The sequence below is a fragment of the Eulemur rufifrons genome, chromosome 21 (assembly GCF_041146395.1).
Source record: "Eulemur rufifrons isolate Redbay chromosome 21, OSU_ERuf_1, whole genome shotgun sequence".
Taxonomy (NCBI): Eukaryota; Metazoa; Chordata; class Mammalia; order Primates; family Lemuridae; genus Eulemur; species Eulemur rufifrons.
Window position 1 is genome coordinate 7,190,412 of NC_091003.1, and position 15,941 is coordinate 7,206,352.

Consider the following 15,941-nt stretch of genomic DNA (forward strand, 5'->3'; position numbering starts at 1 on the left):
CCTTGCCTTTTTCTTCCTTTCTCAAAAACCAGGACACAATAGGAAGCGTTTCCTTGAACTTATTAAAAAATCCAGACTTGTAAATTAATTTGTTCGTGTTGTACAAAGGCAGTGCAGATGGACTCATTAGCATGCACACAACAAATAATTATAGATGAATTTTTAGCTGGCCTGCCTAATGCGCTTGCTGGGTTAATTATGTCAATGTATAATTACATCAGCCCGGGGAGACATAATGGCATACCCTGCTGAGCAGGCCCTGCCTAATGACGGGGCGTGGGGGCTGCTGACAGAGGAGCGCGCCGCGGCGTCCCCGCGCACCTGCTTACCTCGGCACAGGCGCCCCTTGTCCGAGCCTCCCGCCAGCGAAACAGGCGGTGGCAGGATAAATCGGAGAGGCCGCCTCGTGCCAGCCAGACCTGAAGGTCCCGTGTACAGGCACTGCCCCGTTTCCTCCATGAGCAAACATTAATAGGGTGGGATTGTGTGTCAGGCTGTGTGCCAGGGACAAGGGGTCTGGTGGCAGGGAGGAGGGCAGGCAAAAACAGGTGCTGTCCTGGTCCTCCCGTGGAGTTCGCGGTCCCGTGGGTGTCGATCAGGTAGGCCTGCAAATGAACGCACGTTGTAGCTGCAGCAGGTGCAGTGAGGGAAAGGTAGGCAGTGGGCATCGGAGGGCCGACTAGTCAAGGAGAGCTTCCTGGAAGGGGTGGCGTTGGAGTTGCAATATGGAAGACGTGTATTCACTAGCTGAAGGAATAAATGAGGGAAGGGTGTTCCTGGCAGAGGCTCCTAGACAAAGGCCCTGAGGTGGGAAGGCACCCATCAGGGACTGAGAAGGAATCCAGCGTGACTGGAGCTCAGAAAGACAGGGAACAGCAAGGGCTTCTGTTTGTCCTCAGCCGATCGTCATCACAGCCCTGTGCAGTTGCTACTTTTATTGTGGGGCACAGAGAGGTAGAGTTGCTTGCCAAGGGTGCACAGCTTCCCAAGAAGCACGTGTGGATTGGACCACGGTTCAGGGATGTCTGACTCATAGTCCATGCTCTTAATCCTTCTCCGGCCCAGCAGGGACAGTGAGTGTCCAAGCGCATGCTGGCAGGAGGCTCCAGGGAAGTGACCAGGAGGAGAGGGCTCCAGTTATGTTAGAAAGAACTGGGCCAGACCCCAGGCCCCTTGGTCTGGGCAGAGGACCTGGCTTTCCTGGGCCCCAGGGACACTGGCGCTGCTGGGCTGGGATGTGCACACACCAGGACAGGACGCTTTTGTGGTATCGGGGCAAGAGACCCAGATCCTGGTCTCACCTTCACCCTGCAGAGGTCACCTGGCTTCTCTGAGCCTCAGTTTCCTCACCCGTGAGAATGAGTTGGATCCAAACTGGCCTCCAGGGGACTCTGTGAGGATCATGGGACCCCCTTCCTCTGGGTGAGCTTTTAACCTGGACGGTGCCTCACCAGCCTCTGGAATTGTCCAGGTGTTACTAGTACCTGCCCTGGGTAGGGGGCGGGGGTTGGGGAAGATGTCCTGGAAGAAGTGGGCTGGACTCCAGAGCAGAAGGAGGAGGACGTGCTTGCTGGGCGAAGGGTGGGGACAGGGAACCAAATTCCACCTTCCTCACCTTTTAGCGACTGGGCAGTTGGCACACTTCTCCCCCAGCTGTATATTTTGCCCCCCAGAAAAGCCGTTATGTAACCCATGATGCATGTCATAAACGATGGTGTGCTCGGCCAGGTCGGCTGAGAAGTGGCCTCGGAGGACTATGCACATGAGGATGTCACAGGGGGAAACAGGGAGGGACGCAGCCGGGCAGCATCTCAGACCCCACACGGGCTGAGGAAGTGCTGAGTGAGGCCATGCGGGCGTCCTTGAGCCAGAGTTGGCCCTCAGAGCAGTCCTGCCTCAGTATCCCCACTGCACGCAGGCATCGGAGGAGGAGGCTGTGGGAGGGGTGGCCTCAGAGTGATGGACCTCAGAGCATGGCACCTGGGTCCCTGCTTAGTGACGCTCGCTCTGGCCAGAACTCTGCAAGGCACGGACTCATGGCTGCCACCGATGGCATCATAGACTCGAGAGATGCAGTTATCGTGACAGTTGTTACTGTTTTTATTCCCATCTAGGCGGGACACTCACCCCATGGGGACAGCACCTGCCCGTCCCTTATAAAGCAAAAAGTCCACATTGTTCCCCATAATCCACCAGGGTGACTCCAGGCAGCTCTTGTGGATGGTCCCCACAGCTCGCCAGGGAGGGACCCGCAGCCTCAGGCTGGGCGTCCCACCCTCAGGGCCCTCAGCACCCCGCCTCCTCTCTCTGCGCAGACCCCGTGCCTGTGTTTGAAGCTGCGCGCAGCCTGGACGACAGACTGCAGCCCCCCGGCCTCAACCCCATTGGGCAGCCCCGGCGAGAGCTCCACGCGTCGTGGAAGAGGAACCCCGAGCTCCTCGGCCCCAAAGGTACTGCTGAGGCTGCGCGGGATTCTGTGACACGCGACCGGGCAGCGGGTCTTCAGCAGGCGAACTCGGCCAGCCTTGGCACGGGGTGGGGGCAGAGAACTGGGCTTTATCGTTTTTGGTGAGGGGTGGGTAAGGTAGATGAACCCCAAAGCTCAGAAAGAATGTGGAGGTCCCACTGAGGTTTGTGGGGTGCAAGCCGGGAAGTGGCATACATCACGTCCACCCATGTCCCTCTGGCCAAAGCGCAGGGGTGTGGCTGCACCCCACCGCAAAGCAGCCTGGGAAATGCGGTCTGGCTGTGTGTCCCGGAGGAGAGGGACTCGGGATGGCGGGATGCACAGCCCCGTCTCGCGCACAGGTGTGGGGAGAGATGAGCTTGAGCCTTAAGAGTACCTGAGCCGATGGCAGGTTCTAGATGACATCCGCTTCTCCTTTCTGCCTCTGGCCTGGGAGCTTATGGTTGTGGGCGCTTAGAGACCCTGAATCTTAGTGTTGGGGCCTAAGGGGGGAATATGTGGCTGTGCCTTTGACCCTCTAAGCCTGGGACTAATGATAGACCAGACTGAGGGGCCAGTGGTGGAGGTCAGAGCCTGAAGTCCACAAAGCAAGACGGGAGACCCGACGCGGGGCCACACGAGCTCCTCGCTGTCGCCCCCAGGACCCTGGGGCAGCACCGGAGGGTGGGACAGCACAGCCTCCCTCGGAAAGATGGCCTGTAACAGCACAGAACTGGAACAGGCCAAACGCCCCGTGACAAGAGACCAGGCAGGCAAATGACATCTTCACACGGTGGAATCCTAGTCGGCTGTCACAGTGAACGGACGACAGCTACGCTCGCAACAGATGAACCTTCGGGACTAGAGGACCTCATTGAGCACAGCGCCCTTTCAACAAAAATCAAGAAACTGGCAGAGCTAGAAATACAGCATTTTGGTGTACATATATGGCGATAAAAACTTTTTAAAGCCAGGCAACGAGGAACGAGACTCAGTGAGCCGGTCACCCTGGTGGGTGAGTCGGGGCTCGGCAGCGGGACGAGCCAGCATGCAGGGAAGGGCATCGGCCACCGTCTGATTGCTGGGAGCTCGTTGAGCTACGCGCCAGGCACTGTCCGGGACTCGGGGACAGCTGGGAGTGAAACAAACGAAAATGCCGCCTCATGGTGGTGACTTTCTAGAAGGGGAGACTGATGTTGACAAACGAATGAGTCAAATATGTGGTCCGTCAGCTGCTGAGGAAACTCAGCCCAGTTCAGGTTCCCGCCCTGAGTGACCGGCCCTGAGCGCCCTTGTCCCCCACGGTGACTTCAGTGCTCGTCCCCAGGACGAGCCGCCTCGGGGCCTGCCCCATGGTTGCACCTGCAGGTGAGGAGCGGGTGACTGAGGGGCCATTGTGTCCCCAACGGTGGGGACAGGAAAACAGTCTGGTGGCTGCTCAGTGAGTTAAACACAGACCTGCCGTGTGGCCCCGCGATGCCACTCCTAGGTCTGTCCCCGAAGAACTGAAAACTGCTCCAACAAAAACTCTGGGAATGTGCACAGCAGCACCATTCACAGTGACCAAAAGGGGACACAAGTCAGATGTCCGTCCACGGTGAGTGGGTAAACGCGGTGTGGTCTGTCCTACAACGGAGCATCACGTGGGCGTGAAGAATGAAGTTCCTGCAACACGGATGAACCTGAAAACTGTGTGTGGTGGACGAGGCCAGACAGAAGGACGCGTAACGCAGGATCCCACGGATACCAATGTCCGGAACAGGCAAATCCGTAGGGACAGAAAGTGGGTTGGTGGTTACCAGGGGCTGGGGGAAGGGAAGCAGAGGGTGGTTTAGTGGGTTTGGGGTTTCCTTCTGGGGCAATGACAATGTTCTGGAACTAGTGATGGTGATTGCCCAAAATTGTGCCTGTACTAAATATCACTTTAGAATGGTTAAAATGGTGAATTTGATGTTATATATATTTTACCACAATTTTTTAAAAAAATAGTGAGGCAGAGGAGACATGAGCTGGCAAAGGAAGTTTCCAAGGCTGTGGCGACGGGAACTCGACCCTCATGCAGACTCGGGGCCCAACAGCTGTGCTCCCTGACGCCCGCGTTTGGGAAGTTGATGGCAACTGATGATCGATCGGTTTGCAGAACGCCGCTCTGGCTGTCACGTTGCTCTCACCGATGGGTGTTTTTCCCTCTTTTTCTCCCTGCAGAGCAGAGAGAGGGGACGTCGCCTGCCGGGCCCACGCTGACCGAGGGGAGCCGCCTCCCAGGCATTCCTGGGAAAGCCCTCCTGACAGAAACCTTGCTGCAGAGAAATGAGGCGGAGAAACAGAAGTGAGGGAGGACGGAGGAATGGGGGAGGGTGGGGCGGACTCCTGGCTGGGAGGTGGGATGGGGACGTCCCCTGCCCCAGAACCAGCCTCAGGGAATCCAGGTGCGGGCTGGAGACCCAGATGGTGGAAGGAGCGAGGGCTTCGGGCTCCAGGCCTGGGTTGAGTGGCCAGCCCTGGGCAAGTCACATCACCCTTCTGAGCCTCAGTTTCCCCACCTGGCAAATGGGGCTAATGATGGCACATTAGTCGGCCTGCTCCCAAGAAACGGAACCAGTAGGATGGTTTTTTTATTAACAGATGTGTTTTGAGGACTTAGCTCACAAGATTACGGGGGCTGGCAAGTCCAAAACACGTACAGCAGGAGTCAGTGCCGCCGTCTTGAAGCAGAGCGCCGCCTTCCCCACTCTCCCTCCTGAGACCGTCACCTGACTGGGCGGGGCCCACCGCGTGGCTGCGGATTCAGCCAGCTGATTGTCAGTGTTAGTCACACCTGCAGGGTGTCTCCACAGCCACCCTGAAATTAACATGTGCTTGAATACCTGGGGGCGGAGCCTTGCCAGGGGACGACACTGACAGTCACTGCTCATTTATCCTTTCATCCTTTCCTACTTCCTCCTTCCTTCATTGCATGACACAGCAGTGACCACACGGACAAAGCTCCCTGCCCCCGGAGTTTGCTTTCTAGTGAGCAAATCGTGTGAATAAACAAGATAAATGCCGTGAGCCAGGTGACATCAGGCCTGGGGGTTGTGTACACCCTCCACCGCCCAGCGAGGACCCCTCTCTACTGAGAGGCTTGGATCACATCGAGCTGGGCCCCGGTGGGTGGCTGAGAGTCCATGAAAGAAGGGGGGCACGGCCTCCCCAGGACAGTAGCAGTAACCCTGACACTGAGGGAGTACAGGGTGCCCCCGCCACGCTGAGCACCCACAGCACCCACTCAGGCAGCTCCCACCAGAAACCCCATTCACAGGTGAGGAAACTGAGGCCCAGGGAGGAGAAGTCACTTGTTGCTGGAAATTTTTGCCCCTAAAAATGTTGACAGAAGCTTAACAGTCCAGTCGCAACAGGGCAACACGGTCAGCAAAGCAGCAGGACAGCCGAGCCCCGAGCGTCCTGTTTAAGGGCTCAGTGAGAAGCCCGGTGCCCATGACAGGGAGCAAGTGAGGAAGCGGGACAGGGCCCAGGCGCGGCCCGTCCCGCAGCCACCAGCAGGCCTGGTCTCCCCACAGGGGCCTTCAGGAAGTACAAATCACTTTGGCGGCCAGACTGGGGGAGGCAGAGGAGAAAATCAAAGTCCTACATTCAGGTACGTGTCCGGCACAGCCTGGGTCCACCACGCTCAGGTGTTCTAGAATCAGGAGTGCAGGAGGGAGTCTGGGGAGGGAGAGAGCAGAGCTGCCTCACCCAGCGGGGGTCTGGGCGTCTGTCCCCAGACACCGTAGTGCTGTGGAAAGAGGGCTTGAGATAGAATCGAGTCGGGAGCAGACGTGATGCCCACAGCCAGGCACGCCATGAGCCGCGGGTTGGGGAGGGCAGCGGGGAGGGCTGGGGTCTGGGGCAAACTGGAGACACGGGGCCTCGGCTAAAGCGGCAGCCGCTGCCCCGCACCAGCCGGGCCTTGCGGTTCCGCACGGTTCACACGGCCAAGCCCTGCCCTTTGCCTAGAGAAATCGGAAATCTGGAGTTTCACAGAATCTCCCCTTGGCTGTGACATACATGAATCTGTTGGCTTTATTGCTCCTCTGTCCCCTTTGCCTGCCAAGTGGGGACCGCAGGGTGGTTGAGCTTGTGGATGGACAGCCCCACCCGGGGCCTGGAGTGACTGAAGAGTGTGGGGGGCTTGGACCCGGCCTGGGCCCCCTGAGCTTCCTAGACCCTTAGAGAGTCGCCTCACCTGCCCTGCCACCCGGCCCCTCCACATCCTTCCCCCAGCCCGGACCCCCTGCAGGTGCAGGGAACGCGCTGCCTGTCACCAGGTTTCACTGAGAGAAAGGAGAACGGCTCCCCGACTACCCCGACCCTCCTTCCGCCTGCCCCCCTCCCTGGGAGGCCCAGCCCCGCCCCACTTGGGCGTGGGGGCCTCACCCGGCTGCTTCATCCTCCTCCAGCGCTGAAGGCCACGCAGGCAGAGCTGCTAGAGCTGCGGCGGAAATACGACGAGGAGGCGGCGTCCAAGTAAGTGAGCGCGGCGCTGGGGCGGGCCTCCCCCCAGCCTCTCACACACGCCTCACCTTTCTGCCTCTGCCGCGCCCCCATTTCATCAGGCGCCTCTGCTCCTGCCCCCCCGAGGCACACAGCTGCCCCAGTCACTCACTGTGCCACTCAAGCACCGGGACCTGGTTGAGCCGGGGCTGCCGGGCAGTGGCCCCCACCTTGCCCCAGCGTCCGGGGCTGTCCCCGGTCCCCAGCTCCACACTCCCACCCTCGGGGGCCAAGTGGCATTCACCTGAGTTACTCTGGACTCAAACGCTGCTTCAGGCATGAGCGATCACTCGTTCTGCAAACACTTGTTGAGCACCTACTATTTATCCGGTGCTGTGCTGGGTCCCTAGAGGACACATGAGAAGATGACCCTGTCCTCAGTGGAAGAAAGGAGACAGGCAAAACTGATGTGGAATGATAAATTCGTTCGCATACACTATTGAGCACTTACTATATGCCCCGGAGTGTTCTCAGCACATGGGCAATTCTTTGACAGGAAGAACCGGGGCAGGAAGAGAGAATGGCAAGGGCGGGTGGGTCCTTTATCCGGGGCAGTCAGGGAGCACTCCCTGGAGGAGGTAGCTTTCAGGACGAGAGCTAAACCACAAGACGGAGAGGCCGTGACGAATGCTGGGAAGGGTGCTCCAGTGAGCAGGAAAAGTCTGGGCCCAGAAAGGCCCTGAGCACGTGTGGAGCGCGTGTGTGGCCTTTAGTCCCCAAATGTTCCCCACAGGCCTCCCGATTCCCCTACCCCATGCTAGGCAGAGGCGAGGCCTATCCTGAGCCCCTCGGTGCTGGCATCTGGAGGGGTGGACAGCACGGTAAACAAGTGCCCCATGGGGGTGGTTAACGGAAGCCACCCAGGAGGACACTCTGGAGCTGGGTTTAAAGCCCTGGCACCCGCTTGAGGAAGGCTCCAGGCAGAAGGCGCGGCAGGGACGAAGGCCCGGGGGTGTAGCTCTCCAGGGAGTGGCCCCCGCGGCGGTGGCCGGTCAGGTTGCCTGGAAGAGGTGCAGTGCTGGGGCCCCTTCCCATTTCCCCGCAGCCTGGGCTCTTCTCCCCCCAGCCTGCTTTCTTCCCAGGAGCAGGAGGCAGGCAGCATCCTCACCTGCCCTCGGGTTCAGGCGAGGGCTGCCGGGAGCCCTTCCTCAGGGTCTTGTCTTTGTGTCTCAGGGCAGACGAAGTCGGCCTGATCATGACTAACCTGGAGAAAGCGAATCAGGTGAGGAGGCACCGCGGCAGGTGCCAGGGGCCGCCTCTGCCCTGGGGAGGGGTCTCGGGCTGGGTGGGGAGGAGGGGCTGAGCTTAATGAAAATTCACTGAGCTGTGCGCGCGCCTGCGGGGTGCGGGCCAGGAGGTGTCCAGGACCCTGTCCTTGCCCTCACCGAGCTCTGGAGCAGGTGGGCTGGGGGTGGGGTGCAGACAGGCACATCAGGAAATGGAGTGAGCCAGGCAGCGTCAGACAGGGAGGGGACCTGGCCCAGACTGCAGGCGTCCTGGAAGATGTCCTGAAGGAAAGGACCAGCAGCTGGGGCCTGAAGGGCAAGCGAGAGAATGCGGAGGGACTGCTAAGGCAATGGCAGGGGCGGAGCCCGGAGCAGGGAGCCCTGGAGAAGAGCCCCCGGTGGCCGTGTAGCAGTAATCCAGAGATCCCTGGCTGAGCTGGGACGGTCCTCGGAGCTGGGGGTGGTGACGGGATCTGCCAGAGGCTGCTTCTCTCTCGCCCTGCCCGCCCCCCGAGGTCTCCTGCAGCCCCCTCACTTGGTCCCAGGGGTGCTAGATGAGCACTAGGTGGACCCTCAGCCTTCCCCGGGGTCCCCATCTTCCAGCCCCAGCCCGAGTCCCAAGTCTCAGCATTCCAGTTACAAGTGGGGTTCCTGCATCCTGCCTTCCTCTGGCTTCAGACGTGTCACCTTCTGGTGGCAGAGTCGGGCAGGACTTTGAAAGGAGGTGAGTCTCAGCCATGGGGACCCAGTCTGGAGTGTCGTGTGCCCACCATATCTGTGCCCCGGTTCCCTGCAGTGCCAGCAGCCGGGGTCTGGAGCCAGCAGGGCCTCAAGCCCTCTTCCTGCCTGTGGGGTGGAGGAAGACACCTGTGCTCCCCAAAGTCTGCAGGCCGCCCGGTGGCAGGCAGGCACTCGTGTTCCTGGAGGTAGATAAGGTGGCCTCTTGGAGGACACTTTGGAGCTGGATTTTATAGTCCTGGCACCATCCCTTGAAGAAGGGCATCCAGAGAAGGCACAGCAGGGACACAGGCCCAAGGTGTGGCCCTGCGGGCATAGGGCAGGGGCACTCACCCCTCCTGCAGAGGAAGCCTGGGTAAGAGGGTTGGACCTGAGTCCCTGGGAAACCACCAGAGGATGCAGGCCCAGCCTGGCCCACTGTCCCTGCCCCACAGGGATGGGATTTCCAGCTGGGCCCCTGGGCTGGGCTGGCAGTGCTGAGGCCCCATGAATCCCCACCGCCACCCCCATAGGAGCAGTGTCCCCTAGGAGGGTCAGGAAGTCCAGAGACAGGGCCAGGTAACGGTGGTGATGGTGACCGCAGTGGCTTCCCTGGGCTTAGCTCACAGTGGGCGCAGCGCCTTGATTTTCAAGGTCAGCGTATAGTTAAACATAATCATTATGATCTGCTTCACCAGCTGAGGGCAGAAGTATGGCCACAGCTCTTTTAATTTTTCAAGTAATATACTGTGATAAAATACTTAATAAAATACTTAATAAAATTAACTGATTATCGACACATTTATATATGTCAGGCCCCAAGCTAAGATATCCAGCAAGTTCCATTTTGCCAAATCACTTAATTTTCAAAACAACCCTATGAGATAGTTGTTTTTATTTTTTTAAGAGACAGGGTCTCACTCTGTTCCCCAGGCTGGCCTGCAGTGGTGTTATCATAGCTCACTGCAACTTTGAACTCTAGGGCTCAAGGGAGCCTCCTGCCTCAGCCTTCTGAGTAGCTGGGACTACAGGTGTGTGCCACCATACCCAGCTAATTTTTTAATTTTTGGTAGAGATGAGATCTCGCTATGTCAACCAGGCTGATCTTGAACTCCTGGCCTCCAGCGATCCTCCTGCCTTGGCCTCCCACAGTGCTGGGATTACAGGGATAGTTGCTTTCATAATCCCCATTTTACAAATAGGAAAACTGAGGCTAGAGAGGTGAAATCTCTTGCCCACGGTCACATAACCAGAAAGTGACAAAATAGGGACTTCAGCCTAGATTTCTCTCCAAAGCCAGAAGGCTACATTTTTAACATCTGAGTGCTTAATTCCAGGCATTTTTCTTAGAAATTTTTGAAGCGTTAACATCTACCACAGACCTAGTTTAGTAAACTGCCACGTTCTAATTTTAACCGCTCAAAACCCCTCTGCAATAGGTGTTTTCATTGCCCCCATTTCACAAAAGGGAAACTGAGACCAAGGGAGGGGAAGTGACTTGCCCAGGGGCCTGCAACAGCTTGTGGGCTGGGAGGCCACCTCTGCACATGCCCCTTCTCGGACTCATTCCATACCAGGTGGCATGGGAGCTAGCACAGATTCTTGACGACTTTTTTTTTTTTTTTTTTTTTTTCTCCGTCTTTTTTTTTCCGTTTAGAGACCGGGTCTCTCTCTGTTGCCCAGGCTGGTCTCAAGCTGCTGGCCTCAAGCCATCCTCCCACCCCAGCCTCCGAAAGTGTTGGAATTATAGGCGTGAGCCACTGTGCCCAGCTAAATTCTTACCTTCTGGCTAGCCAGGCCTAAAGCTTACACAGCAGACAGAAGAGCCTAGAAATGTGTGAAAACTTGCCAGTCCCACCATATTGGAAGTGTTCTGACTCCTACTGGGGTTCTAAGCACCCTAGGAGAACCCAGAACCTCGTGGAGGGGCGTGTTTCTTCTTGTCACTTCTCAGGAGTGACACAGGCACAGGGCCTGCTGTTTCTTTTTTCCAGCCCAGAGCCCTGTGACCGGCCTTTGTAGCTCCAGGACCAGGAAAGGAGGACCCCAGGCCCTTGGACACCTGCCACCCCAGCCCCTGCCTGGGCAGGGTGGGGCCCCGCAGAGCCTTCGCTAACCTCCTGACCACACTCACCCCTTCTCTTCCCCAGCGAGCCGAGGCTGCCCAGCGGGAGGTGGAAAGTCTTCGGGAACAGCTGGCCTCTGTCAACAGCTCCATCCGCCTGGCCTGCTGCTCCCCCCAGGGGCCCAGTGGGGTAAGGATGGGGGTGGAGGAGGGTGGGGGCAGAGGGAAAGATTGGGCAAGGCCATGTTTGGGGTTATGAACAGGTGGGTGACAATTTTGTAGTTGATCACGCGTGACTGTGTGAAATTGGGAGCGGAGTGTGTGTGGGTCTCTGTGGGCTCACAGCAGACACGGTGTCCTGTTGTCAGGTCATTGTGGTGTTAAACATGATTGCTGTGGCTTGCTTCCCCAGCTGAGGGCAAATACAGCCCCAGTTCTTTAAAACTTTTCAGCTTCAGTTTCCATATACCTTTTTTTTTTTTTTTGAGACAGAGTCTCACTCTGTTGTCCAGGCTAGAGTGCCATGGCGTCTGCCTAGCTCACAGCAACCTCAAACTCCTGGGCTCAAGCGATCCTCCTGCCTCAGCCTCCCGAGTAGCTGGGACTACAGGCATGCGCCACCATGCCCGGCTAATTTTTTCTATGTATTTTTAGTTGTCCAGCTAATTTCTTTATTATTATTATTATTTTTTTTTTAGTAGAGACAGGGTCTCGCTCTTGCTCAGGCTGGTCTTGAACTCCTAAGCTCAAACGATCCGCCCGCTTAGGCATCCCAAGTGCTAGGATTACAGGCATGAGCCACCGCGCCTGGCCTCCATATGCCTTTGATTGACAGGAAGCCTAGTCTCTTCCTCTGGAGGCCTCCCTCACCCCCAGTTGTTCACGGATGCCAGGAACTTGGTTCCTGTTGCCAGACGCCCAGCAAAGAAATCATGAAGAGTTTGAGCAATGCAGTAGCGGTGCAGGCCGGGTGACTACCACCAGGTGGCGCTGTTGAGCACTGGTCTCACACAGCTTGGTTTCCATGTGGGATAGCGACGCCCTTGCTGGTCTTTAATCCCTGCCAGGACTGCGGTGGGGCCACATGCCAAGGTCCGAAATATAACACTCGTGCTCAGCCATTGGTTCCCGAGCATGCCAAGGTGATGCCAGTGGAGTTTCCCACCCCAGCCACACGCCATGGAAAGCCAATTTTCAGTCATCAACCCTGAGGTTCCTGTGTTAAGCCTAGTTAATCAAGTCATCTTTCTCCTTCCTCCTGGTTCCTGTCCCTTTGGGGTCCTGGTGTCATTTCCTGCCAAGGGATTTTAATCAGGGTCACTCCAACCTACCCTTCTGTCATATATTAGCCATCTCCATCCCCACTCTCCCAGAAAGCCTTGGGTTCCTATGTAACCGGCCTGAGTTCTTTCCGGATCTCTGCGTAGGGAGGGATTAGATGCATGACTCCTTCTGCAGTAACAGGTCTGCTCCAGGGCAGTCTACACCCATGAATCTGAGTTGGCCAGCATGACTGTCCCTTCACCTGACACCCTGACACACAGGCCCAGGTGTCCAGCTCGCTCCTGTTTGAATACTGGAATGCTACAAACACGTGTACTGCACGTGCGTGTGTCTACTTGTGATCTGTGGGCAAGTGACCATATCCCTAATCTGACCGTGCCTCAGTGTCCTCATCTCTGCAAGTAACACCTGCCTTATAGGGCTACTGAAAGGATTACATGTAAATGATCTGAAATGGTACTTGGGTCATAGTATATGCTCAGTAAATACTTGACGCTCCTAGTAGTAGTAGTACTATGTTTTAGGTGTGTCTGGGGTGTTTTTGCCCATAAGAGCATGTGGCCTCTGAGCATACACACGTCTGTGTGTTTCTTGGTGACATGCACATGTGAGTGTGACTCCTTGATGCCTGTGTATTTCTGCATGTGTGCGTGTCAGCATACGTATTCAGGAAGGTATAAGGGTCAGTGTGTGTTGTGACTGTAGGTGTGTCCTGTGTGTCAGCCTGTCCCTGTGTCCCAGGAGACAGCGTATGTGTGTGTCCATGTGCCTGAGTGATTACACAACCCAGAGAGACTGAGCACAAGAGAGAAGGATGTGAGGAGAGAGAGTGAGAGCAGGAGAGCTCATGAGGACGCCTCCGAGAGGAATTTGCCAGTGGTTCTTAATTAACCCCCATGGAACGTGGCAAATGCTTGTGCTAATCAGCCGAGGGAACTTGGCTGGTTTGGGGGTGTACATTTCTGAGCACAACAGTGGCGCTTGATGCTAATTAATTTAATGTATTAATGGCATCCGCTTCCTGTTTTAATTGGCATTTATCTCCATGGAAGAAAGCTGGGGTTGGTAGTTGGTTGTTTTTTGTATTATTGTTGTTGTTGTTGTTTTATTTTTTTAATGCTTCTTAGATTTATTTGTAACTGAGCCTGAGACCAGCCTAACTTCAGGTCCCTCAAACAGCAACTTGTCCATCTTCATCCAGGACACAGGGGTCACTTCCTAAAACCTGGAGTAGCCGTGGGTCTTGGGGCTGTCGGCAAAGGAGGAGGAGGAAGGAACCACCTATAATGTGGCCTGTGGCTGCACGGTCTCAAGTACAAGGCGGAGGGTCCTGTGTGTCCCTTGTTGCCTAGAATGTGACGTCCCCCTGGGTCAGGAGCTGGACCTGCTTTAGAAACCAAAATTTTTTGCTGTGCTGTTTCCTCTGCTGTGAAAACCCAATCCCTACCCCCCAGCTAACTACTTCCTTCTGTTCTTGTTGGTCTTTTTTAATCAGCGTTTTAATCGAGAGTGTAACATACATAAGGAAAAAAGTACACATCGTAAGTGTGCAGCACATTGAATTTTTTGATGTGAACACACCCCATACCAGCATCCAGACCAACCAATTCTCGTTCTGCTTGGGATTCAGGGGTGGGGAGACCTGCCCCGTGGACCCCTGTCCCATGCCTCTCAGCCCCTCAAATCCCCTCTTTGCCCCCAGGATAAGGTGAACTTCACGCTGTGCTCGGGCCCTCGGCTGGAGGCAGCGCTGGCCTCCAAGGACAGGGAGATCCTGCGGCTGCTGAAGGATGTGCAGCACCTCCAGAACTCTCTGCAGGAGCTGGAGGAGACCTCCGCCAACCAGATCGCGGACCTGGAGCGGCAGCTCACCGCCAAGTCCGAGGCCATAGAGGTGGGTCTTGGGGGAGGAGGTAGACAGGCAGTAGACAGGTGGGTGTCCCCGGGCAGAAGGATAGCCCTGGCTGGTCCTCTGAGCACGTAGAACAACCTCACCATCTTTCTTTGCTCTTCTAGAAGCTGGAAGAGAAGCTCCAGGCACAGTCTGACTATGAAGAAATTAAAACAGAGCTGAGGTACTATGCGGAGTGGGGCTCTACAGGCCCCCCACGCTCTTCCCTGGCCGGGTAGCATCGGGAAGGCAGCAGGGGCCTTTGACAAAGTTCATCATCTTCCTCCCTCCCGCCAGACCCCGCTCTTGTCTCCTCTCCACTGACACCTTGGGTATCAAAACTCAGGCCAGGTGCAGTGGCTCACAACTGTAGTCCCAGCTACTCGGGAGGCTGAGGCAGGAGGATCACTTGAGCCCAGGGAGCTATGATTGGGCCAGTGTATTCCAGCCTGGGTGACAGAGCGAGAACCTGTCTTTAAAAATGTAACTGTCGGCCGGGCGCGGTGGCTCACGCCTGTAATCCTAGCACTCTGAGAGGCCGAGGTGGGCGGATCGTTTGAGCTCAGGAGTTCGAGACCAGCCTGAGCAAGAGCGAGACCCTACCTCTACTAAAAATAGAAAGAAATTATATGGACAGCTAAAAATATATATAGAAAAAATTAGCCGGGCATGGTGGCGCATGCCTGTAGTCCCAGCTACTCGGGAGGCTGAGACAGGAGGATCGCTTGAGCTCAGGAGTTTGAGGTTGCTGTGAGCTAGGCTGACGCCACGGCACTCACTCTAGCCTGGGCAACAGAATGAGACTCTGTCTCAAAAAAAAAAAAAAAAATGTAACTGTCCTCAGTCCTTTTGCATCAAGAGCTTCTGTAGGCGAATGTACGAGGTAGAGGTGGCCGCCTTACTATGGGCGTGGTAACGTGGGGGTCATTCATTGCGCACGTAAGCTCAAGCCGGCAAGAGTGGGGTCCGTTCAGGCAGCACCCCCAGGTGACGTCACAACCTGTTAAGGAGCCTGCTGCTTCCGGCCTGTCATCGGCCTGTCATCGCAGCGAGTGCAGGAAGACGTGGGTCCAGGGAAGGGGGACGTTTGTGCCGAGGCAGGGAAGGGGGCAGGTCAGCACCTCTGGCCAGGCCTTTCCTCCAGCCCAGGGGCCCGGCTGAGCTCAGACCTGCTCCGCTTTCTCCGGCAGCATCCTGAAGGCCATGAAGCTGGCTTCCAGCACCTGCAGCCTCCCCCAGGTGAGTGTCCCGCCGCCGTCCCCGCAGGGCGGGCTGCCCAGAGAGCTTCCGCCTAGCGCGCTCCTCAGCCCCGCATCTTGTCTCCTCAGTGCATGGCCAAGCCCGACGACTCGCTGCTCATGGCGAAGGAGGCCTTCTTCCCCGCGCAGAAATTCCTCCTGGAAAAGCCCGGTCTCTTGGCCAGCCCTGGTAGGGGAGGACGGAAGCTCTTGGGGCTGAGGGGCCGGGGCGGGGGCTGCCGTGGGTCTGTGGCCTACTCGTGCCTAAGGACCACCAGCTTCCACGTGGGCAGGGGAGCCATGGAGCGAGTGGGTGCCCGTCGGTTGGGCGCCTGCTGTGTGCCTGTCCTGCAGGGTGTCACCTCCACGCCCATGCTAAGATCACACAGCTCACTCGGGCCCCCCGAAGGGCCCCGCTCACCCTGAGCCTTCCTGAGCAGTGGGGGCTTTACTGAAGAGGTCGGAGGGGGACACGGGGCACCCACCTCACACCCTTGACGACCGACTACCGAGAGCAGCCAGCAGATGTGGCTTGTCTCCC

The 15,941-nt window shown here is 57.0% G+C and overlaps 1 protein-coding gene across 2 annotated transcripts in view; it reads left to right on the forward strand.

Annotated features, from left to right (window-relative positions):
• The window catches only part of CUX2 (cut like homeobox 2), a 234,449-nt gene that overhangs the window by 199,087 nt on the left and 19,421 nt on the right, over nucleotides 1-15,941 (forward strand). For both annotated transcript variants that reach the window (XM_069497074.1, XM_069497075.1), the window contains exons 5-14: nucleotides 2,316-2,450; nucleotides 4,652-4,775; nucleotides 6,007-6,083; nucleotides 6,886-6,952; nucleotides 8,153-8,201; nucleotides 11,073-11,177; nucleotides 13,974-14,165; nucleotides 14,288-14,346; nucleotides 15,353-15,401; nucleotides 15,491-15,590. In XM_069497074.1, the coding sequence (XP_069353175.1) occupies nucleotides 2,316-2,450; nucleotides 4,652-4,775; nucleotides 6,007-6,083; nucleotides 6,886-6,952; nucleotides 8,153-8,201; nucleotides 11,073-11,177; nucleotides 13,974-14,165; nucleotides 14,288-14,346; nucleotides 15,353-15,401; nucleotides 15,491-15,590 (957 nt within the window). The remainder of the gene's footprint in view (nucleotides 1-2,315; nucleotides 2,451-4,651; nucleotides 4,776-6,006; nucleotides 6,084-6,885; nucleotides 6,953-8,152; nucleotides 8,202-11,072; nucleotides 11,178-13,973; nucleotides 14,166-14,287; nucleotides 14,347-15,352; nucleotides 15,402-15,490; nucleotides 15,591-15,941) is intronic.